This window comes from Phycodurus eques, chromosome 1 (genome assembly GCF_024500275.1).
Source record: "Phycodurus eques isolate BA_2022a chromosome 1, UOR_Pequ_1.1, whole genome shotgun sequence".
Taxonomy (NCBI): Eukaryota; Metazoa; Chordata; class Actinopteri; order Syngnathiformes; family Syngnathidae; genus Phycodurus; species Phycodurus eques.
In genome coordinates, this window is record NC_084525.1 from 6,149,704 (window position 1) to 6,175,757 (window position 26,054).

Sequence of the window (26,054 nt, forward strand, 5' to 3'; positions counted from 1 at the left end):
TGCGTCCGCATGCATGGGAGCGAATCCAATGAAAGCTGATTTCCCTCCAAGCTCGGAGCGGAGAAGTGGATAAAAGTGTCCGCTCGTCAACCGTCGGGATTAAACCAGCTGAGCCGTTTAGAGGGATGACCGTGGCAATCTCCCGAGGGGTAGATGGAGATAAACGCCGGAGGAGTTTCTTTACGGCGATAAAAAAGACTCGAATATTGACGAGTGACCTCAATTTGGAGACGCTTCTTCAACTTTTGGATTCTATTCTTTTTTTTGGTTGTTTTTTTCTTCTTCGTTGAAAAAGCCGCTGTGCAGTACCCAGACGAGACGACAGGAGGGGCAGTGGAACATTTGGACAAACTGGAGTTGTGCCTTGACATACCAAGCTGTTTCATGCCACTCCTATACTGCCAAACTAAATATCAAACAAAGACAATGTGTAGACGAGCCACTACTTACATAAGTACGCTTGCTTCATGCCGACGCACAGTGTGAAACGCCATAGACGGACTAACAAATTGGCATATATGCGGCGGTGTTATAAGCCACGGCTATTTGAACACAAGCGGTGCACAATCTTCTGATTAAACAACATTTAATGTATTTATTAATTTTAGCGACTTGAATAAATAGCTTAAGAAAATAGACATTCAATACAGGAAAACAATATCACATTGCTATAAATTGAGATTGGATGTTCGGAGAACACAATCGTATTCAGCAGCACAATGGACAGTGTAGTGCAGTGATTCCCAGTGTGTTTTCTATTGGCATCGTTACATGTACAGCGCTGTGAAAAAGTATTGGCCCTATTCTAAAATTCCTACATTTTGCATAGTTTCCCCATGTTAATGTTGAAGATAATCAAACAAATGTAAATATCAGACAAATATAACCCAGGTAAACTTAAAGGTTGTTTTTAAATGATTTCATTTATCAAGGGGGAAAAAAAGCCTACTCAAAGTTACCTGGCCCCATGTGGAAAAAGTAATGGCCCCCTAAAAGTAATAACTGGTTGGGAATCATTCAGATGTTGATTTTTTGCAAAAGGAAGACAAACCTTAATGTTCTTTTTTTGGTCAGCAGTGGTTTTCTCCTTGGAACTCTGCCATGGATGCCATTTTTGCCCAGTCTCTTCCTTACTGTGGTGTCATGAACACTGAGCTTAACTGAGGTAAGGGAGGCCTGCAGCTCTTCAGAAGTTGTCCTGAGTTCCTTTGTGGCCTCCTGGATAAGTCATTGCTTTTCTCTTGGGGGTAATCTTTGGAGGCCGGCCACTTCTGGGAAGGTTCACCACTGTTCCATAATTTCTCCATTTGAGGTTAACGGCTTTCTCCCTATGCTTCGCTGGAATCCTAAAGCTTTAGAAATGGCTTTTGTAACCTTTTCCAGACTGATAGATGCCAATTACTTTATTTCTTGAATGTTCTTGAATTTGTTTGGACCGTGTCATTTGTGGCAGCTTTTTTACATCTTTTGTCTGATTTGATTTTGTCAGACAGGTTCTGTTGAAGTAACTTCTTGATTGAACAGGTCTGGAGGTAACCAGGCAAAAAGTTGTGATTAGCCACAGTGAATTCACGTTTTAACCAGGGGACTAATTACTTTTCCACACAGGGCTTGGATAGTTTTTTTTTCCCCTTAACAAATGAAATAATTTAAAAACAGCATTTTAAGTTCATGTCAATCATTGGTGCTCATAGGAATGGCATCCCTTTGTGGATACATTTTCAGGGGTCTTCAAGGATTTTACTTGTCACTAAATTAAGGTTGGGAAACACTGCGTATTGTATACAGATGGACAAAACTGATGTAAGTACAATGACAAGACGTCCAGTACACAAGCTCACTAGATTTCTTATCTATTGTTAACAAGTTCAATGCTATCAATAATACTTACAAACCTTTAGAAATAAGTCAAACTTTACAAAAAGACCTTTTTGTCAAGTTTCTTAATGTGACACTGACTTCCTTTGACAGGAATATTTTCCACCATGTCGAGAAGGCTTTCAGCGGATGCACCGATATCGTTGAATGACCTGATACATTGTATTTATTAAATGTCAAAAGTGCATATTTGTGTAAATATATATCATCTGTATTCACCCAAAAATATTTGCATCCTTCTCGAACTACAATTCACAATTATTTCTACCTGAGGGAGAAAAGTTAACACTACGTACAGTATTTGCGTAAATATCTACCATCTCTATTCACCCCAAAATATTTCCATCTTGCCTAATGACAATTCACGGTCATTTTCATCGGGAGGTCAATCGATTTTCACGCCAGCAGGAGCCACTCTCTCGATCTCTTCATCATCGTGGTACCTGCTGCAAAGTTCATGTGGCGCCAGGCTGAATGAACAGAGTGACAAGTGTGCCGACAGCCGTCCTCTGCGGCTCTACTGAAAGTGACTCTGTGGTGCCGTCTCATGGTTTTCAGGCTTTGGAGGCAACTGACTGGGATCCTCTGTGAAGGGAATTTCTGAAGGGGGACAACAACAAGCATGTATGAGAGATTTGGTGGGATGTAAGCAGTCATCGTATTGCAACTTGATTTCATGCCACCATATTAGTGATGTACTGATTCATTATAATAAGACTCATAATTACACTTGAAATTGAAATGAAAATAAATAAATAATGAAATTGTGTGAAATGCGTTAATATGCACCAACATTTTCAAATGACTACTTTTTTCACAACTACAATTTCCATTAAACTAAACCCTATTTGAAGGAATGAGACATTTTACAAATTTAACTCATCCGTCCACATTTTACAACCGATTCAAATCTTTCCAACTTTAAAATATTCACCAAGTTAACTGGGAAGGCTGGCAGTGAATGAGTTAAGGCTCCTAAGAGCACAGTGGCCTCCATAATCCTTAAATGGAAGACATTTGGGACGACCAGAACCCTTCGTAGAGCTGACCGTCCGGCCAAACTGAGCAATTGGAGGAGAAGAGCCTCGGTGAGAGAGGAAAAGAAGAACCCAAAGATGATTGTGGCTGAGCTCCAGAGATGCAGTCGGGAGATGGAGAAAGTTCGAGAAAGTCAACCGTCACGCCAGCTCTCCACCAGTCGGGGCTTTATGGCAGAGTAGCTCGGCGAAAGCCTAACCTCAGTGGAAGACAAATGAAAGCCTGCATGGAGTTTACTAAAAAAAAAAAAAAAAAAAAAAAGATGGTGAGAAATACGATTCTCTGGTCTGATGAGACCAAGATAGAACTTTTCGGCCTTAATTCTAAGCGGTAGGTGTGGAGAAAACCAGGCACTGCTCATCACCTGTCCAATACAGTCCCAACAGTGAAGCACGGTGGTGGCAGCATCATGCTGTGCGGGGTGTTTTTCAGCTGCAGGGACCGGACGACTGGTTGCAATCGAAGGAAAGATGAATGCGGCCAAGTACAGGGATATCCTGGAGGAAAACCTTCTCCAGAGTGCTCAGGACCTAAGACTGGGCCGAAGGTTCACCTTCCAACAAGACAATGACCCTAAGCACACAGCTAAAATAACAAAGGAGTGGCTTCAGAACAACTCTGTGACTGTTTTTGAATGGCCCAGACAGAGCTCTGACTTAAACCCAATTGAGCATCTCTGGAGAGAGCTGAAAATGGCTGTCCACCAACGTCCAACCTGACAGAACTGGAGAGGATCTGCAACGAGGAATGGCAGAGGATCCCCAAATCCAGATGTGAAAAACTTGTTGCATCATTTCCAAAAACTCACAGCTGTATGAGCTCAAAAGGGTGCTTCTACTAAATATTGAGCAAAGGGTTTAAATACTTACGGCTGTGTGATATTTCAATGTTTCTTTTTTAATAAATATGCAACAATGTCAACAATTCTGTTTTTTTTCCCTGTCAATATGGGGGTGCTGTGTGTACATTATTGAGTAAAACAAATGTACATGAATGATTTTAGCAAATGGCTGCAATATAACAGAGTGACGCAGGTTTTGAAGCTTCAGTGTCAAACTGCCATTACTATTATAATTCACTCCAGTATGCCTCTTTGCTTGGGCCTTGTACCCGAGTGGTAGAAGCACCAACGAGAACATAAATTGTACTCACGGTTCTGAAACTGCTGCGCTGTGTATCTTGTTAGGAGGATTCCGAAACCTTCAATTAGAGCGAGCAGAACTCCCCCCATCATGGCGGAGCCCATCATGGTTAATGGCCCACCTGGAGAAACAAAAATGCATTTAATCTGATGGGGCCATTCAAAATGCTGTGTAAAAGGTTTGGTGTTCTTGGCAGGTTTCTACTTCCTGTTTTTTTGTTCTCAGCTTGTCCTGAGCCTGATACGACTCTCAGCCAGCATAAGCAACTTTAACCAAATGTTTGTTTGTGATGTTTCTTTTTTGGGTTTTTTATTTTATTATATCAGACGAGCAATCATCAGGCCAAATGTTTGTTTGTGATGTTTCTTTTTTCTGTTTTGTATTTTATTATATCAGACGTGCAATCATCAGCCTTTGACAGCTTAAGCGTGGCATTTTTTTGTAAGTATATCATTCATTGCCTATGGCTCTATTGACATTGGAGCAGAGTTGCGAAATCACCGCCTGGCCAGAGGTTTTTCAGTTCCCGACTGCAGTTCAGTGCGAGTTTGAAGGACTTGATGGCCGGCACACTGCTCCAACATGGAGTATTCTCGAAACAGGGTCTCTTCTTGACGAACTACACATTGGAAGGGCTGCTACGACCACCACTGATGAAAACATTGAACTCCTACAGCCGGCGTTCGCATAAAGCCAGGGAAAGTCTATCCGGAGGGCTGCTTGGACTTTTGAGACACCCAGTAGTTAGGGCGATGTTTTATTGTTTAAACTAATTACCATTCAATTGGGTAACTTCTGTGTATAAGTGCATGATAGTTAACAATGTCACATTACCTGAATTATTATTATGCACAGTTCATAAAGCTTTTTATGCTGACAGCTTGGACTCTGGAACAAATTCTTTCAAAGATAACTGACCTCAATGACAACTTTTGCTTTGAAAGTCGACCAAATCCAAGTTTGCATCAATGAAAAGGAATGGATTGTGGTCCAACAACAATGTACCCCTGTAGAGTCTACTTGAGTTTTCTCTTACTGCGTGCAGCCAGTATGGCCCCTGTCAGAGCACCGCTTGTTATAGAGTTCCAAGGATCCTCTTTTCCTCTCAGGCGAACTAAACCGCAGTCGATGGTGGAGAAGAGGCCTCCCCATACCGCAAAGCTACCTGCAAAACAAATCAAGATAGTGACATTAACCTATCAGTTCAAACACCTTCTGGATTCAATGGCTTTGCTACCTCCAATCTGTGGCGCTCTTAACTTCACTGCGTTTCCACTCCCTTTCAGTCGGTGCGCAGCTCCCTGTGACATTACAGTATTGCCACATGAAAATGTAAAAGAGAGGAAAAGAATGAATCGGCGCACTCACCGCCGGGGCATTTCGAAAGCCCTTGATGGCCTGAAACACACCTCCGCCAATGGCACCCATGGTGAAAGCACCTCCGCAGTCATCCACTATCCTCCAAGGGCTGAAAAAACATGAGCAACATTACACCACAGGACAATTTAAGTTTTAGTATAGATCGATGACAAACACATGCAAATACAGTAATTTGCTCTTTCATGGTCTGACTTGAATTCTTTCACTGTGAGACTAAAAGAGGAGCTTCGGGGAAATGGGCAAAATGACTTTTTTTTTTGGTATAATTAGCAGGCATCCAATACTTGGGCAACATCTTGGTAGTGTAAAGGTTATGTGTATTGGTCAGAAGTGGTAAAAGTACTTATACTCTACAAGTACAGGTACTTGTACTTGTGTTTAACAAAGTAAAATCTCTTTTTTTACATCGTGTCGTTATCCACAGTGGTTGAAAAAAGTAATGAGCCTATTTTGACTCGACTTTACGCCGATTTTATCTGGCCGATCGGTATCATCCGATATTTCGCATATGATGCTTATTGGCTGATCGGCTTTAATGTCATAATTCGCCGATCCGATCAATCACGTCATTGATCGGCTTCGCAAAATACATTTACTCCGCGTCGCCATCGTGCACAGTATATTTTAATCCAAAAGCTAGTTTATTTTCAGCCTTGTCGCCCGTCTTTTGACGTAGTATTGGAAACATCTTCCGGACAATAAAGTTAAACAAAAAAACAACAACAACAAAAATGTCGGCGGTGTGGAACAGACAACACGTCTGAGACAGACAGACAACCCGTAATGCCCGGCGGATCAGACTACGAGACAAATTTTCTCTTTCACAATTGCACTATGTCAGAGTATTGGAATAAAATCTTGTATTCCGATACCACCGCATCCCGTTTTTTTTACAATCATTGGGCTTTATCTTGTCAACTCAAATGCGACCGGATACACTCGTTACCGTGGCGACGACAACAAGAGTGGCGCGCGCCGACTTTGTATTATAAGGACAAAATGGGGAAGAACATGTGTTGGTGGTCACCGGTGCTCAGGACAGGAGAGGACGTTCGTTTAAGACTTGCTTGATGTATGTTCAACTACTTTGAATACGATACGGCTTGCAAGCAGGCAACAAAACGTTATGTAGCCTAGCAAGCTAGTGGTACCACGAACGGTTGGACGTAAACATGCCGCCGTTCTGTCGAAACATGTTCTAAAGTTCCGGTGTGGGTGAAGTCATTTAATTTTAAAAAAAGTAATTTAATTACAATACTTTAGCAACCATTATTTCTGTCATGGAATGTTGGTTTGACCTGACTGATTAGAATACACGATCTGACTAGAGCAGTGATTTTCAACCTTTGTGGAGCCAAGAAATATATTTTACAATTGAAGAAGCTCACGGAACACCAACAAACAAAAATGTCACAAAACGTGGATACATTAATTACTGTATGCACTTCCTGCCATCTAATAGAAGACCATCTATCATTTTTTCTGTCTGTCACTATGCCTCACTAGCATAAATAGATGAACAAAGATACATTATTTATTGTAAATGTAATTTTTGGAGCAATTAAATACACAAGTATATAGAGTAAATGAACATGTTATTTAAATAGACACATTCTTCCATCTAGTGATCCCATCGGTGATCGGTTATCGTTTTTGTTCAACTCGCTGATCGGTCCCAAAAATCCTGATCGTGTAAAGCCTAATTTCGACTGAGTAGTAGATGTAGAAAGTACAAATGTTTTCAAGGATAGGGAGTCAGTAAAAGTCAAAAGCTGTCCGAAAATAAATATTTAAAAAAAATATATAAATAATAATTAATTAATTTTTAAAAAAATCTAGCAGTAAATATTTGTACATCGTTGCGTCGCACTACTGCTATTCGTTCTTAATTCGCTATTAATATTAAATTACACTGAAAAATTAAGATGTCAATAGTTAATTTCTGTCAGCGCTCACTGACCACAATTAGATCTTTGGCTATCCTAATCTCTTTACTAACCAGCCGACTGGCCGTCCTCACAGTTGATAATTCTGTAAAATACTTCGACACAATACACACACAAAACAAAGCGTGGGTCGAATAGTTTAACACACACAAAAAAACATTAAAAATTTAATTGAAGGTAATGTTTACCAAGGTTCACGAGCATACTCCTCCATGTTTGTTGTGGTGGATAACTGTGTGACGTCATGTCCTTATGGTCGTCGTTGAAATGTCTTCCTCTGCTTCCTATTTTTATTTTAAGACGATGTACCATCTAGTGGTTTGGAGTGCAACCCTTACATACTGTCCATTTTCCATAGAGATGTATATTCCATATAGAACCATTGTCTCTGCAGAACTACAGGGGGTCGACGACAAAAACGCTGGTCGTAATGACGTAATTTTCAGGCGACAAAGAACTCCATTCCCAAAATGACTGCCAGCGAATTTTTTTATTTAATTTTCATTTTCGTGTAATTTGCGTCACCTTAGGGGGGGGAATCAACAAATTTCACGACACTTATGGTATTTTTATAGCTGTAAAATTTCAAATCTGGTCAAATTTGATCCGAACAGTATGTAAGGGTTTGAACAACATTGTAAAATTACTCTGACGTTTCTTAATATGATCAGTTCTGTTGCATTGTCAATAACTGTTTAATAACAATATCGTGTAAATTGTTCCTTGATAAACAATTAGTACAAGGTTGTAGGTAATACCACGCGTCATCAACGTGCGCCAGTGGAAGTGGTTTCGTCAATTCTGCTGGCGATTGTCTCAAAGCAGGTAAATAATGCTTAGTTTAAGTCTGCCTTTAATTTTCTACTTCAGTTTATGCTTTAACGATTGTTTATTGTGTCTTTCGAGTTTCAGCAGAGCTTTTTTTATTTTCCTTCTTGATCAGTTCGGCGCCTTTGTTGAGTTTTACCACCATGTTGTTGCACTGCTACACTGCTAAACTCGTCACTTGCATTCGAATGTGGAGCGACTGTTACCTTCATTTTTCACATCAGTATTGACTGAACTTTTTATGTCGAACATGCGGTACAAAAAAAACAACAACGTCATACTGGAAGACCGTGTACTGCTGGTGTTATAGGAAAAAGTGAAAATTCTACCCCTTCATTTTTCCCCAAGATGAATTATCAAGTGCAGTCCGAAATACATAATATGCATAATGTCCACATACCTAAAAAATACATCTACAACAGAAAACACTTAAACATACATAACCCCGGCACACACACATTCTTCCCCAATATAGATGGAATTCTCACAGTCCCTTATATAAGCGAGCCAAGTGCAATAATGTTCCTCTAACTATATGATCAATTTGATTTAGCCTTCAATAAATAGGTGATAAAATGTTTGTGGTGTGTTGCTAGCCCTTTAGAGTCTTTACTAGTGTACATATTTGATAGTTGTTTGAGTTATTTAAGTGTACTCTATGCAAATATCTAAATACCAGATGCAGAATAAAAATTTTCCATTTTGCCAGACACATGCAAATTAATTGCACCATTGAGGGTTTTTAGATCATGATACCATTTCATTGTAATAGTTTTAACACAATCAAATAATTGAAACTAAAAGTTAGTTTGTTAAAGTGCTTTGTCCTCCATATTGCAGGATGCCTCTTCCTGCGGCACTGCTGGCCCGCTTGGCCAAGAGAGGGATTGTAAAACCGACAGGACAAGGTTGGCGGGATAGTAAACACATTGGACAAAATACCCCAGCCCTATTTCAATGTATTTAATTCCTGTGCCATATGCCATTTTGTTCCTCCAGGGGCAGATGAGGAGATTATAGCTGAAGATTACGACGACAACAATGTTGATTATGAAGCCACAAGGGTTGAAAATCTGCCGCCAAACTGGTATAAAGTCTTTGACCCTGCTTGGTACGTAAGGTTGATATCTGCAATATGGCTACAATGTTGACATTTAATCATGCTTTTCATAAAACAATATTTTTGGCTATAACAATTCCTCTAAAGAAATGCAAATGTTGATAATTGGAGCAATTTACCATTAATAATTGGATGGACAATAAAAAAAGATGTGCTGTCACTGGGCTCCTGCAGTCATATTTTTAGTCATTGTAACAGCAAAGAATAATAAATTGCAGCTTTTGTGATTATACTGCTCTGGAAAAAATAAGAGACTACTGCAAAATGGTCAGTTCCCATGATTTATTTTTTTAAGTAAAATTAAAATTTTTGTTTTATTGTATAAACAACACCGGCAAGCTGGACGACTGGTTAGCACATCTGCCTCACAGTTCTGGCGGGACCGGGGTTCAAATCTTGGCCCCGCCTGTGTGGAGTTTGCATGTTGTCCCCGTGCCTGGGTGGGTTTTCTCCGAGCACTCCGGTTTCCTCCCACACCCCTAAAAACATGCGTGGTAGGTTGATTGAAGACTGTAAATTGCCCATACGTGTGAATGTAAGTGCGAATGGTTGTTTGTTTCTATGTGGCCTGCGATTGACTGCCGACCGGTTCAGGGTGTACCCCGCCTCCTGCCCGAAGATAGCTGGGATAGGCTCCAGCAGCCAGCGACCCTAGTGAGGAGAAGCGGTAAAGAAAATGGATGGATGGATGGATAAACTCTTGGCAAAAAATTCCCAATTCGAGTGTTGTTGAGAGCATTTATTTTTAGGAAATGAAAAATGGTCAAAATACCAAAAAAGATCCAGGTTTTTTTTTGTGTCTGTTATTTTTTCCAGAGCTGTATATATATCTATATATATTTAATCTTTTGTTAATCTAGTGGTCTTCCTTACTACTGGAACGTTGAGACAGACTTGGTGGCCTGGCTGTCCCCAAACGACCCATCTGCTCAGATAACAAAAGCTGCCAAGAAACAAAAAGGTGGACAAAAAAATATATATCACACTGTTTGGTATGTTTTTGTGGTTTGACCTAACTTTGCCTTGAATTGCTCAGCTGAGGTGGGGGACGATCGAGTTGAGCGTCAATCTGAGAAGCCAGACAGAGAGCGGGACAGAGATCGCGACCGCTATCGAGACAGAGATCGGGAACGAGAGCGCGACCGTGAGAGGGATGAGCGCCGGGAACGAGACAGAAGAAAGCAGAGGAGGGAAGACACTGCACCGTATAACAAGGCAAAAAGAGGTAAACTCACAGTTAGTTACAGCCAGTAACACTTAACAACTAATACAAAAAACTTGACAATATTTTATATTTCTTTAGGGCATGTAGGTATGTCATACAACAATATAGCAGTTTACAATCAATATTTATCCAATAACATGACAAAAACGTCAAAAATTTAAATAAAACATCGAACTCACCAGAGATGCTGATGGAGACGCAGCAGACCTCCATTCTTTTCTCCTGCCTGTCTGTCCTGTGCTCATGATACACGCTGCTCTGAAAGTGCCGTAAAATCCTTTCCCAGATTGAAAACAAGCCATGCAGTAATACTGTGGGTACAGAAAGTATTCAGACCCCCTTAGATTTGTCACTGTTATATTGCAGCCATTTGTTGAAAACATTTTACAAAAAAATTTCTTCATTAATTGACACACAGCACCCCTTATTGACAGAAAAACATGTAATTGTTGAAATTTTTGCAGATTTATTAAAAAAGAAAAACTGAAATATCACACAGCCATAAGTATTCAGACCCTTTGCTCAGTATTTAATCGAAGCACCCTTTTGAGCTAATACATCCATGAGTCTTTTTGGGAATGATGCAAGTTTTTCACACCAGGATTTGGGGATCCTCTGCCATTCCTCCTTGCAGATCCTCTCCAGTTCTGTCAGGTTGGATAGTGAATGTTGGTGGGCAGCCATTTTCAGGTCTCTCCAGAAATGCTCAATTGGGTTTAAGTCAGGGTTCTGGCTGGGCCATTCAAGAACAGTCAAGGGGTTGTTCAGAAGCCACTCCTTCGTTATTTTAGCTGTGTGCTTAGGGTCATTGTCTTGTTGGAAGGTGAACCTTCGGCCGAGTCGAATGTCCTGAGCACTCTGGAGAATGTTTTCGTCCACGATATCCCTGCACTTGGCCGCATTTATCTTTCCTTTGATTGCAACCAGTCGTCCTGTCCCTGCAGCTGAAAAACACCCCCCACAGCATGATGCTGTCACCACCATGCTTCACTGTTGGGACTGTATTGGACAGGTGATGAGCAGTGTCTGGTTTTCTCCACACCTACCGCTTAGATCAGATCTCATCGGACCAGAGAATCTTATTTCTCACCATCTTTGAGTCCTTCAGGTGTTTTTATTTTTTTTTAATTTTTTTTTAAGCAAACTCCATGCTTGCTTTCATGTCTTCCACTGAGGTGAGGCTTCCGTCGAGCTACTCTGCCATAAAGCCCCGACTGATGAAGGGCTGCAGTGATGGTTGACTTTCTAGAACTTTTTCCCCATCTCCCAACTGGATCTCTGGAGCTCAGCCACAGTGATCTTTGGGTTCTTCTTTACCTCTGTCATCAAGGCTCTCCCCCCCCGATTGTTCAGTTTGGCCGGACGGCCAGCTCAAGGAAGGGTTCTGGTCGTCCCAAATGTCTTCCATTCAAAGATTATGGAGGCCACTGTGCTCTTAGGAACCTTAACTCATTCACTGCCAGCCTTCCCAGTTTGACCTCTTAAGCCATCAATGGCAGTGTTAAGTGCAGCAGAATATTTTTGGTAACCTTGGCCAGATCTGTGCCTTCCCACAATTCTGTCTCTGAGCTCTTCTGCCAGTTCCTTTGACCTCATGATTCTCATTTGCTCTGACATGCACTGTGAGTTGTAAGTTCTTATATAGACAGGTGTCTGGCTTTCCTCATCAAGACCAATCAGTATAATCAAACACAGCTGGACTCAAATGAAGGTGTAGAACCATCAAGGATGATCAGAAGAAATGGGCAGCACCCGAGTTAATATATAAGTGTCACAGCAAAAGGTCTGAATACTTATGGCTGTGTGATATTGCAGTTTTTCTTTAATAAATCTGCAAAAATTTCAACAATTCCGTTTTTTTCTGTCAATATGGGGTGCTGCGTGTACATTAACGAGGGAAAAAAATGAATTTAAATGATTTTAGCAAACGGCTGCAATATAATCTGTATCTGTAAAGTCTGAATACTTTCCGTACCCACTGTATGTTGGTTGACCTACCCTCACAGTTTTTTTTTTTAAAGTGGCCTTTAAAATGAGTTTTTAATCATATCCAAAATCATCCTCTTCAGTAAATCAATTTTCATGCACATATTCAGCTCAACCAATCAGAGGACTATTTAGCTGAACCAATCAGAGGACGGGAAAAATACCAACGTGACTCAGCCTGCGTGAAGGCGCAGAGTGGTGCATCTAAAATCCGATTCAGCCGGTGTGTGTTTGACTTGGTTGACGCCAGCACTTGGGATTCTGAAAGCCTAAAGCAGATAACATTTCCATGGCAACACATAGCAGCTGAAATCTGATTGGACAAAAAAAAAATATACATACACAGGACTGGACACGACTGGAAGTTGAGCAAAGCACATGCACACATGCTATGAATGAAGACAAAAGACTGTTGGAAATAAATATTATAAATAGAGTAATTGAATTAAGTTGTAATTGTAGGTCAGTGCTTTTGACAGTGTTTAGGACAACAAAGAAGGCTCTGAAGGCCTTCAACGGCACACCACTGCCAAAATTATCTGAAAGCTATTTTTGTGCCCCAACAATTTGTCTCCTCTCCTCAGGTAAAAAAGATGATGAAGTGGACCCCATGGACCCAAGTGCATATTCTGATGCGCCAAGGTACAGTATCACATGATTTCCTGGCCCTGTTGTATGTTCCGATGTTGATGTAATCACAGTTGAGCAAAACTGGGCTCATCTTTGTAGGGGCTTGTGGTCAAGTGGCCTTCCCAAACGTAACGAAGCAAAGACAGGAGCCGATACAACAGCTGCTGGGCCTCTGTTCCAGCAACGACCGTACCCGAGTCCAGGAGCTGTACTGCGCGCTAACGCTGCTAACCAATTTGTCAAGGAGTAACACCAACTCCCAGCTGTACCTATGCTGTATGTATTCTGGTTGACATAACAGTTCTTCATTTTTGTCGTAACATTGGAAAAGGAGTCATCTTGGGTCATTTTGTAGGCAATGAGCATAAGCCAGGCGTTCTGATCTTGCAATTGTTCCAACAGAGCGGTGACAGTGACTCACTGATGATTGAAGTCAGTGAGGAAGAGCATGTTCTGTCTTAAGCAAATAAATGATAAATAGATTTCCATTATTTTATTTTAACATCTTCCTATTAACAGTGGTGACCTCATTTTTACACTTGTTAAACTGTGACCCCAAACATCGCCACTACAAAAGGTTTTTACCACGGTGTCATCTTTTTTTTAATTTATTTTCATTATAGTTCTTAAAACAAGATCAGGTGTGAATACGTTATATGACCCAATATAAGGGGGATGTTTGTCACGAGCCATTGGAGGATGTGAATGAGACTGCAAATATTCCCCCGCTACTGATTTGCTGGTCAAATAATTGAAAAAGGCCAATTTATTTCATCATCTAGTTATCTTCATTTAGTGGAACCAGCAATACACTAAGTTTCACCAGTTGTATATTGTCCGTGTGTTTTGGAGATTCCAGACCAAGATAATTCTATCAAGCTATTAATTCATACACTCTCGGACTATCATTTGTGCAAAGTCATGATTTTATTACAAACATTACAAAAAGTTATTTTGTTGGAAGTTCAGCAGTGGTCTGTTGCGCCCAAATAGTGACAAATAAAGTCATAGTCCAAAGTGAAGAGTTTTTTCTCATATCTGTCAAGCTGGACCATAGCTTTGCACTTGTTTTTGTCCCGCTGCAGAATACGACCCACCTGCACATTTAGATATGTAGGTGAGTCAGTAACCACATGACCTAAAACACATTGAAACGATCCTGCAGAAAATCCAGATGACTTTGGACTCACCTGCCCCCGGTGCTCACCAAGTACAACCATGATGGCATCGTATTCAGTTTTGGGCACAATTGTTTCCAGCATGTCCTGCTTCACATCTATCACAGGACAAAATTTGTTCATGTTAAACGATTAAAGGAATAACTTGTTTTCAGGACTACTATTGTTTGGCATCAACGACAGCCAATAACCTTTTTTCATTAATTAAAAATAATTAATAAGTAATTACGATGCGATATGCAATTTGAATCTTCTGTGTGCTTTTTCTGTTTTTTCTTCCTAACAATACTTAACTACCAACATATTAGATTTTAGCTCACTTTATGCGCATAATTTTCAGTGAGTTTTCCGCCTCATGAGTGATGAAGCTTTTAGACAAATATCTTCACACTTTTGACATTTTTCGCCTTGCAAGGTAGAAGGCGTTTATGTCAACCTTCATTGATAAAATGAGTAAAATTTTGTCACTGACTTCAGTTTCATTCAAGCAATCGGACAATACAGCTGTACTTCAGCAGTGGTTATTTAATGTACTATTCTTTGAGAATCACATATCTATCGAATAAAAGAATTAGCAAAAAAATAAAAACTAGTTCTACGGACTTACCATCTATCAGTCTTCCCTCTTCAGTTCGACAAATGCAAGTAGACGGAGTTAAGACATCCTCCACGCGCATCTGGAAGAACGCGATATGATGTTAGCAAGGTGGATGATTTTTTTTTTTTTTATACCAATTATGGTTAAGATCAGTATGTATAAGGAAATGAGAAATACAAAGTCACTTTTAAGGGCATGTCAATTATTCACGGATTTTCACTTCACGGCGAGGCTCCATCCCGATCACTATGCAAATAGTGGGTTCGGGTCCACTGTATTTATTTTTCCCCCACGGATGCGTAATCGTTCTATTTTTCCGCCCCACACAGTGACATTACAAGCATGTAAACATTTAAGAAATTCCACTCTAACCACTCGTCCACTGTTCCGCCTTTCCATTTTCACTATTATCTAATATAAGATGCATCTTACAGTCCCTGTTGACAGAGTTACTAATTTTCCTTATTTTAATTTTGTAGTGTTCTGCTACTTTGTCAGAATCATATTCTGGGTATAATAAGAATGTGTCCACATACAGTATATATCCTGTGTACATCAAGGTTCTTATTTCATATATCGGCCAATACATCATCTTTTTGTAACCCCCAGTATTGGTTTCGGCATCAGCCCCAAAAATCCTGTATGGGTCAGACTCGAGCCTCTTTTGTTATTTTGAACTTTCTGTTAACCACAAAAACAGTAATACAAGTAGTTCTATTATTTATGTAACTATCACTTTCAAAGCGTGGATTGAATCTTCCCACAGAAAATAATTTAAAACACTTTGAATTATTAGATTTAAACATGACTGTATTACAAACATTACAATAAATACGTATGGTTATGCTTACATAGGGAAAAGTCAAGTCATGTCACGTAAATCTTTGTGAATGGAAAGAACTTATGCAAAACTGATTAAAATGTTAGGAAACATGCGGTAGAGTTGAAAAACAAATAGCATAAGTAATGTAGTTTGAGATATGTCACTTTAAACACCGGCGACAGTAATACATTTCTGAAAGCTATTATCTGTACATTATTTTTCCATCAAAAACCTAAGCCTTTCTGTTGATAAAGAACAGTACTGCATATAATGTGACCACCAAAGTCACCCAAACAATGCCATATAACAAATATGGAGTCATACTTTTTGTGCCATTTTTGTCAGGTGGCATGCCATGAGAATTTAGTAAATGTAACCCTGGCACAATGAACGGTTGGGAAATAGATGACCCTCAAGCTGATGGGCGTAATACCTTTGAGTTGTAGTACTTGCCCCCCTTGAAAGCTTGGTCGACAAAACGAACTTTCAAGTCTCTCTGGAGCCAGGAGGGCGGCGCCTTAGGTTGCCTTGCTTCTTTTTCCAGTAGCTTCTCTCTGGAGAAACATTTTTCCTTTGCTGTAGGTGGGTACCACAAACAATGCTGCATTGTACAGTATATGCTTTCTATGCGTCCTGGACGCACCTGTCATGGCTGGATTCTCTGTGTTTCCTTTTCCTGTTATCTTTTCCTCCGTCTCTCCCGGAAGTCGTGCATTTGACCTCGTCTGTGTGCCGCCTCTCTTTCTCTTCCCGTTTGCGTCGCTCGTCACGCTCACTCTCCTCTTTTACCTTAGTTTTATGTGCTTTACTGAGACGACCTGTTTGGGGGGGAAACAGTGTTTGTTGACGCAGTGGTGCTATCCCTGATGATCCCTGACCTAGCATGGTTGCAAAATTCCGGGAACTTTCAAAAAGGTGGAAACTTCACGTGAATTAACTAGGAATTTACTTAATTGAAGGTTGGCTCTTAACTCATTCATTGCCGTGGATGATTTAATTTGTCAACTGGAATCCAACTGTTGAATGCCACCGATGTATATATTCTTCAAATTCTTTTTCTTTTTTTTCGTATAAACAGAGTATATGTCGTGGTAGGTAGTACAAAGTGCGTTGCGATTGTGAGAAAAGATGACGCAGTTTTTTTTATTTTTATTTTATTACATGTAAAAAGGCCAGTGATATTCAACTCAAGCCATGTGGTGAGTCAGCGTCGCTCACGGCGTGTTTCTTAGTGGTATATCTGTAAAAAAGTCAAAATGCTCTACGCCAGCTGGAAATATGGGTAACTGCTTCGAAACTAGCTGACAGTGAATGTGTTAATATGGAATTTAAATATAGTTGAGGAAAAGCTATTTTAGCATAATACTGACTAATGCAACCAGATTTCACGCAAGTACAGTTGAATATCTATAAGCAATGGGACGGTACTCAGTTCGGTCCACTCGGCCCAGGACAATTATGCCTTTATGGACTGCGATTATTCGGTTATAGAGTCGGGATTATCCCATGGACGTCTGGTTAAGGCCAATTCCGGCTCACGTTCTTCCAGTTCGTCTATCTTCAGGAAAAATGACTGCATTCTTCCCAACATCACTACAGGCATACCAAAAATTTTGCTGAACGACGCAAGTTATTTTAATGTTCACTACAGCAAGTTTACGCTTGCAAGTCAAAGCAAAACAAAAAAAAATAATCCAAACGACAGCTTGTATCTCGGAAAACTCTTAAATCAGGATACTTGTATCCAAGGCAAAAATGTACATAGTGGGTGTGACGCCTGACCCAAAAAACTATTGAGTTATTTCCCCCGCTCCCCCACTTACTAAGGTCTTTGCCGTATCTGTCGTATTCCTTCTGCCCGACCAGTTTAACAGCATACTGGTGAACTGACACCACATCACCGCCAATCGCCAATTTCACCAAAACACGAGCGTTGTCTGTGTCCAGAGCTTCGATCTGCACAGGACAGAAGGGGTCAAAATAGTTCGTTGTACGTCTTGTCATGGAAATTCTAAAATATATTTGACCTTTCCATAGCGCTCTTTATGTGCCCCCGACTCTAACAGCACACATCCGCCACGACCCAACACCAGGTGCTCCTCTTCTTCCTCCTTGTTCCGCTCCTCACCGGGCTTGGGCGGGCGCCGACGTTTACCGGGTTCCAGATCCTTTATGGCCGAGCGATCCGCTCCTAGACCCAAGCCTATTACACGGGGCTTGTATTCATAAGGCTTCACATCCCTGTAACAAGAAAAGGGCAACACAGCGTCAAATCGTTCGTTACTGTTATATATAACTTGCTGTAACTTGAAAAGGGTTCTCAAACTTTTTACCACCCGAAAATTAGATCTCCATGTGGCACCATAATGACCAACAACAACTGCACAGTACTTAAAAAAAACGTACTGCACTGGATTGAAAAACTTTTTTTTTTTTTTTTGTTAATTACGCCACCGTAACATTAACTTAAATGTTCAAACTGCACATAGTCTATCACGTACAACTAGAGGGAGTCAGTGTAGCATATCTTAAAGAAGCCTTCTTAGCCCTTTCTAAATAGGAATTGGTGCCAAGGAAGTCTGTTCAAGTGATACATCGGGGAAGGGGCTAAGTTTAACTTGTGCTGTTGAATGATATAAACATATTTTGGGATCATAGTTTGTGGTATATTTACCATCTAAACTATTAACATAAACAAACATTTTGGAGGGGTTTCAATTAGGCTTTACACAATCAGGATTTTTGTGGCCGATCACCGATTAGCAAGTTTAATGAATCTATCACCGATCCGATCACAAGATGGAGCAATATATCTATTTAAATAAATTATTTACTGTACATACAGCGGAGCCTATGGGTTACGAACTTGATTCGTTCCGTGACTCCGTTTATAACCCGAAACGTTCGTAAATTGAGGTAATTATTCCTGTTGAAATGAATGGAAACGCTATCAATCTGTTCCAGCCCCAAAACATAAAACATTTTTTTATTAGTGTGTGGTTAAAATTAAATATAGTGCAATATAGAAATATGTGAAAACATATGAAGAAATAACACACTAAATGAACATAACTCTTTATTGCTGGTTAACTTCATCTAAGGAGGGGAAAGAACTCTATACAGGTCCTCATTGAAGCAGTCTTCTTCCATAATAACAAAGGGAATTGGGTGAATGTGCATTGGCGAAACTTCCGCGAAGGGACAACATGCATGGACAACTATTTTGATGTGATTACGCCGACATAACCGTTCATTGTCCTAATTAAAAATATGCTACAATTCAATATATAACATACTGTAGATAGCATTTTTTTTTATTAAAGGGGGAAAAAAAAATATATATATATATATATATTTTTTTTTTACCATATCAATCGCAAATCTCACGTGGACTCTATTCAATTTGTGATTGGATGGTTGAGGATGCGTGGGGCGGAAATTCAACCTACATACACAACTGCTTTCCGCTCACAACACACGCAACACGGCTAAAAATAAACTAACTTTCGGACTAAAACATACACAACGGTGTATGTCATTGATCAGATCGGCGAATTGTGACATTACAGACAATCACAAAATTTGGATAAAATGCAAAATATGCAGCCAATTAGATTGGTGAAAAGTGTAGTTTCAATTGCGGTTTTCCGTTATTCCATGCAGGGCTGGGTCCCTAGTACCTAGGAATTGTGGGCATTACTGTATAAGCATTAATTTTCTGAATGGTGGAAAAAGTTTTGTAAGAAATTATTTTGGTCTCAAGACAAGACAACACAGGTGATGACTTACTGTTTAAAGGTTCGACCAATGCCTTCCCCTTTCTTCCAGCCCATCCCCTTCAGCATAGCGAGTCCATACCCTTCAACAGGAACTTTCTCATAATCATCTTCTGTGGACTGTAACACACATACACAGAGATGTACATATATAGTCACAACGTTTTGACCACTTGGCACAATAATGATATTCTGAAAGATAATGTTCATTCTGGGTTACAATTTAACACCAAGTGTATTATTGAGGTTGTAGTTTGCAGTGGTGTAAAAGTGCACTGCATAATACTACAACCCCAATTCCAATGAAGTTGGGACCTTGTGTTAAACAAATAAAAACATTAAAATTATAAATTAATGATTATTTGCTAAAAACAAAGATTTTCAGTTTGAACATTAAATAGCTTGTATTTTTAGTGTATTCAATTAAATATAGGTTGAACATGATTTGCAAATCATTGTATTCTGTTTTTATTTGTTTAACACAACATCCCAACTTCATTGGAATTGGGGTTTTAAGAGCTACTGTAATTTCTATGTATAATACGCTGTAGAGTATAACGCGCAGCCCCACAATTGGCCGCAAAAATCAGGAAAACCCTTCTACCTATGTATAATGCGCAATATCAATTTGCTGCTATCAATATGCTCAAAACAAAGTATTATCAACATTTTATTAGGTTTTACAAAGAAATTAATTGATTCATTATATTGGTGTCATTTTACGAATCAAAGGGTTGATTTTAACATTTATATATTGATTTACAGAAGAAATCAGAATCTCGAGATATATATCGTGTATCACGATATAGCTTAAAAATATTGAGATATTGGTCTCGGGCCACATCATGCAGCCCTAGACACAAACGTAATAAAATAGATTAATCGCCAACCCTTATCTTTTGTATTGGATATCAACAGATAGTGATGTGACTGGTCGGTCAAAAGGTTCTTTTGAAATAACTTGCATTTGAGTGTTACGTGCAGAATTGCTTTATAACGATGTAATTTAGCAGCTAATAAATTTACCAGCCACAACATTGGGTACATCTGGAAAATCTAATGATACAATCCAAGAGCTGGAAAAATAAAAAAAATAAAAAAATCTAAAAATTTCTGCCTGACCAGTTTGACTCTGCTCGCTCCATTTACTTACCGGTTGAGGCCGCAGCTCCACATTTAAATGGGCTCCATCCTCAAAGCCATCAGGCACCTTGTTTTGCGCCAACAACGGGATGGTGAGGTTGAGATTAGCCTCCGATTGCAACTCCTCCATCTTCCTCCTGGATTCTACCACAATCAAGCATATAAAGTTGTGACACAGCTCAGCCGGCAATATGAACACAAGCCCAGGCAGTCAAATGACCGCGCACAAAATCTCCACCGCTCCACACAGACAGCGTTTTCAAAGTGACGAAATTATGTGAAGCATGGTGGAAATGACAGACGAAACGACGATGTGCAACTCTCAGTCAGAACAGACACACCACCTCTGAGCTCATATTCAATATATGTCACGCACTGTGTCTGGCTAAAAATGTCCACATTACCGCCACATAAGTCGAACTTAAGAAAACACATACTTTTCTATGGAACCGCTCCCTGGTGAGCCTATTGTGCTGTTTTACAAAGAAAGTTCATTTAAGGCCATTTGTGGCTGAATTTGTCTTATTTTGTTACTTTATTAAGACTTCATTTATTATTATTTTTTCTTGTGGCTGAATTTGCCATCATTTATGTTATTGTACAAAGATTTAAAGTATTGTTTTAGTTCAAGTGATATTGTTGTGCCATATCTGAAGTTGCACATTTCTCATTTGCATTTTCATCAATTTGACATTCACGCTTGAATCAAATATATATATCAGAAATTAATCAGTATGTGAGTAGTTTTTTCACTAAATAAGTAATTATTTGGGGGACTTCTTTTTAAGTCATATTAATTGAAAGTAACAGTACTCTTGATTGAGTATAAATTTGGGCTATTCTATCCATCTCTGTTAAGACTCGGTGACAACGGACAAGGTAGTCTGAACACAAGGTGCCATGTGAAGCGCTGCAAGTAAACACACCTTCAATAAGCTCTTTGACAGCCTGTGCCTCCACGGAGTCATTCTTGTCACTCGACTCGGGACTTTTGTCTCCACTTGCATCGCCGTTACGTTGCGCCGATTTATGAGTTTTGTCTCCACTTCCAAGAATCTGGTCCTCTTGGTCGAGGACACGCCAGCGGTTCTTCAGGATCAGAGGGATGACACGTTCCGATGGACCTTCAGATGGCTTCGTACTACAAACATACAGGATGAAGATAGATAGATAGATAGATAGATAGATAGATAGATAGATAGATAGATAGATAGATAACAAATAGAGACAACTTTGTTTCATGCCTTGTAAATACTTTTTACAAAAGTATAAAGCGTATTCTGATAGATAGATAGATAGATAGATAGATAGATAGATAGATAGATAGATAGATAGATAGATAGATAGATGGTACCGCTCACATTCAAATTCACACTCAGCTGATTTCTAAAATATTAATACTGCGCCCTACATCTGAATGATGAAGTTGAAGTCATTTTTTAGGCTAGCGTTTCAAACACAACATGGTTAGCATTAACCTACCTCTGCAATTCATTCCTGGTGATTCCGGTCAAATAATCGATGTCGTTTTTCGTTGTCACGGCGTCGCCAGTGGGAGGTTTGAATTTGCTCACCGTTTTAGCGAAACCGAACGACAATGAGGTCTTTTTCTTCTCGCCATGGTCTTCAGAAGACGAGGGGGGGCAAGAAACATCACCGTGCGACGCCATTGTGGTCTGGTGACGTCAGAAGACAGAACAGCATCGTGGGAGTTGTAGTTTTTTCCCCTTTCTTCTGTTTGCTTCGCGAATACTCTTGATTACTTTGGAAATGTATTTGTTTGGTTACAATTACAACCCTGTTGCAAATGTAAACGTAGTGTAACTCTTTCAATTAATTTCTCATTGTAATATTATTAATTCCGTTTGATTACATTTGGAATACTTTCTTAAATTTTGAATGAATCCATCAAGGAGCCTTATGTTTCCTCTCAAAAAAAGGGGGGGGGGGTTAACAGCATAGATCACTATTTTGTAAATAACCACTTTTCTTTCTTTAAACAGGTAATAAACTAATACCAAATCATGATGAAATGTAAATATATACATACAATAGGTAAATACCTTAATAAAAATAAATAAATAATGTGTTTCTTGCATTATACCGTAGAGAATATGTCATGTTTGAGACCACAGCAAAATTTTAATTTTAATTTCGGAAAATATTTATTTATTCATTCATTCATTATTGTCTTGTTGCAAATTTTGTTGCAGCTCATGAGCAGTCTGAAATTTTTAACCAAACGTTATTTCAACAGTATTATGAATCAGTGAGCGTGCACCATTCATTTATGAATCCTTTGTAAATGTATACATAACATTTTAAGTTGCGGCAGTGCATCGAAAGAAAAAAAACCCAAAAAGGTTCCAGCAAACCAACCTTTAAAAAACTTTAAAAAAACAAAACACATTTTTTTAAGTGAAGCTTTTGACTGAAATTTTGTAATATTCAATGTCTTAAAACATTTCTACAGGAGGTATTTATTTTCACAGAATTGTATTGTGAACATGGCACACCATTTTATATTAGTGTGCTCCTGAAACTTGGCATCGTTTGACCTTCACAAGTGCATCAATGTCATTTAAGTGTTGTCAGTGCACCCTCCAGTGGACAAAATTAGCAACAAAAGTGACTTTTCTTGAAAAATAGCCATGAATGTGTTCTCTATCCCCACGGGCCGGATTGGACCCCCTGACGGGCCTGTTCTGGCCCGCGTGCCGTGTGTGTGACACCTTGCGTTAACCTAACATATGTTAGTTTATTTTTGAGGAAAAGGGGGAACATTACGTCAGTTTACCACATTTTAACCACGTGTAACCTAAAATTACAGAAGCCTATTTTATTATTATTTTTTTTTTAGTCTACTGATTGTAAAAATAAAAAAAATAAAAAAAAGGTTTGAGAAGCACTGATGTAGAAAAAGGGAGAATTCTGTTTTGGTCTCGAATTGTTCCGCTGGAGAGGAGTGATGCCGGTGCAGGTATAGAGCTCCTGAGACAAATGGGGGGCGGGGGTGGGAGTGGGGTGGGGTGGGGGGCGGTACTTTCAACTCCTTTCCTTCCCTCCCTTCCGCCCCTCAAATTCCCTTTTAACCCACTTGCCCCTTTGCCTTTACGTCTTGTCCACTAATTCGACTTTGAGGAGCAGCGTGGAATGATCTCTTTCTCGCGTGGACATGCACGTAGGCGATCCTCGTGCATCCCCGGAGGTGGTGGGGTGGGGTAGGGGGGCTTTATACCTCGTCGTGTCCAACAAGAGACGCTCGCGGTGTCCTGACCGCATCACGCCTGCACTTCAATGACACCTCGGGCCAAATTGATTGTAAGGATATATATATATATATATATATACACACACACACACACACACACACACACACACACACACACACACACACACACACACACACACACACACACACACACACACACACATATAAAGAAAACAGAACTGTAGCTCAATGAAAAGTGCCAGAGGAAATTGGTCCGTTTATTGAATTTATCTGCAGCGGAGCGAGCGATCGAGGTAAGGGATGATGCGAATGAAAAAGTGTGTTCCATGGTGACAACGTCATAGGCCGACAAGTTAGAAGAGCGACACGTTTATTCTAAGCAGCTTGCCACATTGTGTACGCGGAGCATGTCAATGTGCACCCCTCCCCTCTCCCCTTCCTCTCCCCTCTCTCTCTCTCTCTCTCTCTCTCTCTCTCTCTCTCTCTCTCTCTCTCTCTCTCCAACATCTCTTACTAGTGTCCAAATATCCCGCGCGCATCCTCTTGACTTTTCTTTCCCCGGGACACGGTTGCGGTGGCACACTCATCATCAACCGCCGCCGCCGCCGCCGCCGCCGCCGCGCTTGTTGTGCTTCCCCCCAAATCAGAACATACATTTCACTGTGCAGGATTAAACCTCCACCGGCCGGGCCGATGTATATAGACGCGTTCAAACGGATCCTCTTTGAGCGGCTCAACTGCTTGAAAAGAATGTGTGTGTGTCAGCGCCACGGCAGGTCAGTACAGCGGGTACAGTATTTCCACCTGCATCCGTCGCGTGCATGCGTGAAATGCCAATGTGCTGTGGGTGTGCCGAGGATGGGCGTGCTGCGAGTCACGTGGACAGGTGAAGCTTTGCCACAGCAGGTGATCCGCCTGAGCTTGCGAGGTGTTTTTATTTTATTGAATGAATGCATTTTTTTTTTTTTTTTTTTTTTTTTACCACAACGTTACTTTGCACCTTATAAAACAGTCAATATTGTTTCTTGTGAAGGTGTCCAAATGTTTCGTATACAGTGATGCCTTGAGATTCGAGTTGAATTCGATCTATGACCACGCTCGTCAGTCAAAACATCTGTCAAGTCATCTTCCCCCATTGACATGAATGTAAACACCCTTATTCCGTTCCAGCCTCCCCCCCAAAAAAACCCCAAAATGTTTGTAATGTGTTTTTTAAATGAGGAAAATACCACGCTAAATTTTTGGACTTTATAAAAACATAGAGTAATAACATAATTAAATAGAATGTATTTTTCTTCACAGTTTGTGCGTCATCGTGATTTAATACTTCAATTCAATTCATTGTGCTGCTCCTTATGGTGTGCCCGCCTTAGCCACCGGGGGCAGTATAATCCAAACAGACCCAAATAAGTAAGAGTCACCACTATGCTGTCTTTTCATTGCAGAAGATAAAGGATATGTTTCTGTGAGTATTGTGATATTGTCTGTCTGCGTGTGTTGCTCTGTGTTGTGTTTAAATACATGTCGCTTGAAGGGTTATAAAACAGCAACTATTGATGCTATTTATTAGCCCTTCAATGGCGGTTGGTTTTCCATTATGCGTTAAGCTAGCAGGGGCGTTATGAAGGCAAAGTTGTGAGGTTTGTTTCAGGTCGTGTCATTCGAAATTGTTTTATGCTTACTTTGACAGTGAACCTCAACTGGGAGTGGCAATAAACAGCTTGAAGCCTCTTTTTTGAGGAGTTGTTCATTATCTGCAGCCAAACTGCTGCTTATTGTGAAGTGAGTCGAGGTCGCTGCCACCATACAGTGTTCATATTTCAAGTTTGCATTCGCAAGTCAAAGCAAGAAGTCGGCTCATATCTCGGAAAACTCATACTGTAAGTCGGGTCGCTCATATCTCAAGGCACCACTATATTTCATTTTATTTTAACGCATGTAGTGTACAGTATTGTTATATGCTGCTGCCTTTTGTGCCGATGGCTCCGGCCTTCTTATGTGATGATCTTAGCAAAATCCAAAACATATTAGCTTCATTGAAGACTAAATGGTCTGTAGGCGTGAATGGTTGTGTGTCTATATGGGCCCTGCAATTGACTGGCGACCAGTAGAGGTTTGGCAGCTGGATAGC

The 26,054-nt window shown here is 40.1% G+C and overlaps 4 protein-coding genes across 9 annotated transcripts in view; 2 read left to right on the plus strand and 2 right to left on the minus strand.

Annotated features, from left to right (window-relative positions):
* Positions 1–561: 561 nt before the first annotated feature.
* On the minus strand, positions 562–12,724 carry timm17b (translocase of inner mitochondrial membrane 17 homolog B (yeast)). Of its 4 annotated transcripts, XM_061674438.1 has the most exons (7): positions 12,712–12,724; positions 10,737–10,868; positions 5,427–5,526; positions 5,296–5,359; positions 5,095–5,223; positions 4,069–4,179; positions 562–2,478 (listed from the first exon to the last, which is right to left on the minus strand). In XM_061674438.1, exons 3-7 carry the CDS (start codon positions 5,484–5,486, stop codon positions 2,396–2,398), a joined length of 447 nt encoding a protein of 148 aa, XP_061530422.1. In that variant the 5' UTR covers positions 5,487–5,526; positions 10,737–10,868; positions 12,712–12,724; the 3' UTR covers positions 562–2,395. The 4 variants fall into 4 exon arrangements, with proteins under 4 accessions (XP_061530422.1, XP_061530441.1, XP_061530413.1 ...); XM_061674457.1 differs by lacking the exon at positions 12,712–12,724 and having other exon boundaries at positions 5,468–5,526; positions 10,737–12,344; XM_061674429.1 differs by lacking the exons at positions 10,737–10,868; positions 12,712–12,724 and adding an exon at positions 7,573–10,728.
* Positions 8,062–13,656, plus strand: pqbp1 (polyglutamine binding protein 1). The gene is made up of 7 exons (XM_061674417.1): positions 8,062–8,209; positions 9,053–9,120; positions 9,212–9,323; positions 10,193–10,293; positions 10,369–10,557; positions 13,128–13,185; positions 13,273–13,656. Exons 2-7 carry the CDS (start codon positions 9,054–9,056, stop codon positions 13,421–13,423), a joined length of 678 nt encoding a protein of 225 aa, XP_061530401.1. The 5' UTR covers positions 8,062–8,209; position 9,053; the 3' UTR covers positions 13,424–13,656.
* gpkow (G patch domain and KOW motifs) lies at positions 12,415–22,365 on the minus strand. Of its 3 annotated transcripts, XM_061674397.1 has the most exons (11): positions 22,174–22,365; positions 21,618–21,832; positions 20,702–20,835; positions 19,562–19,668; positions 17,800–18,013; positions 17,596–17,728; positions 16,416–16,590; positions 16,206–16,326; positions 14,959–15,028; positions 14,364–14,449; positions 12,415–14,270 (listed from the first exon to the last, which is right to left on the minus strand). In XM_061674397.1, exons 1-11 carry the CDS (start codon positions 22,359–22,361, stop codon positions 14,139–14,141), a joined length of 1,575 nt encoding a protein of 524 aa, XP_061530381.1. In that variant the 5' UTR covers positions 22,362–22,365; the 3' UTR covers positions 12,415–14,138. The 3 variants fall into 3 exon arrangements, with proteins under 3 accessions (XP_061530381.1, XP_061530371.1, XP_061530389.1); XM_061674387.1 differs by having other exon boundaries at positions 12,415–14,449; XM_061674405.1 differs by having other exon boundaries at positions 12,415–14,449; positions 22,266–22,344.
* A 2,251-nt stretch (positions 22,366–24,616) lies between these two features.
* The window catches only part of LOC133401451 (membrane-associated guanylate kinase, WW and PDZ domain-containing protein 1), a 75,405-nt gene continuing 73,967 nt past the window's right edge, over positions 24,617–26,054 (plus strand). Inside the window, 1 exon segment of the mRNA XM_061674469.1 lies at positions 24,617–24,699. Within this exon segment, the coding sequence (XP_061530453.1) occupies positions 24,617–24,699 (83 nt within the window).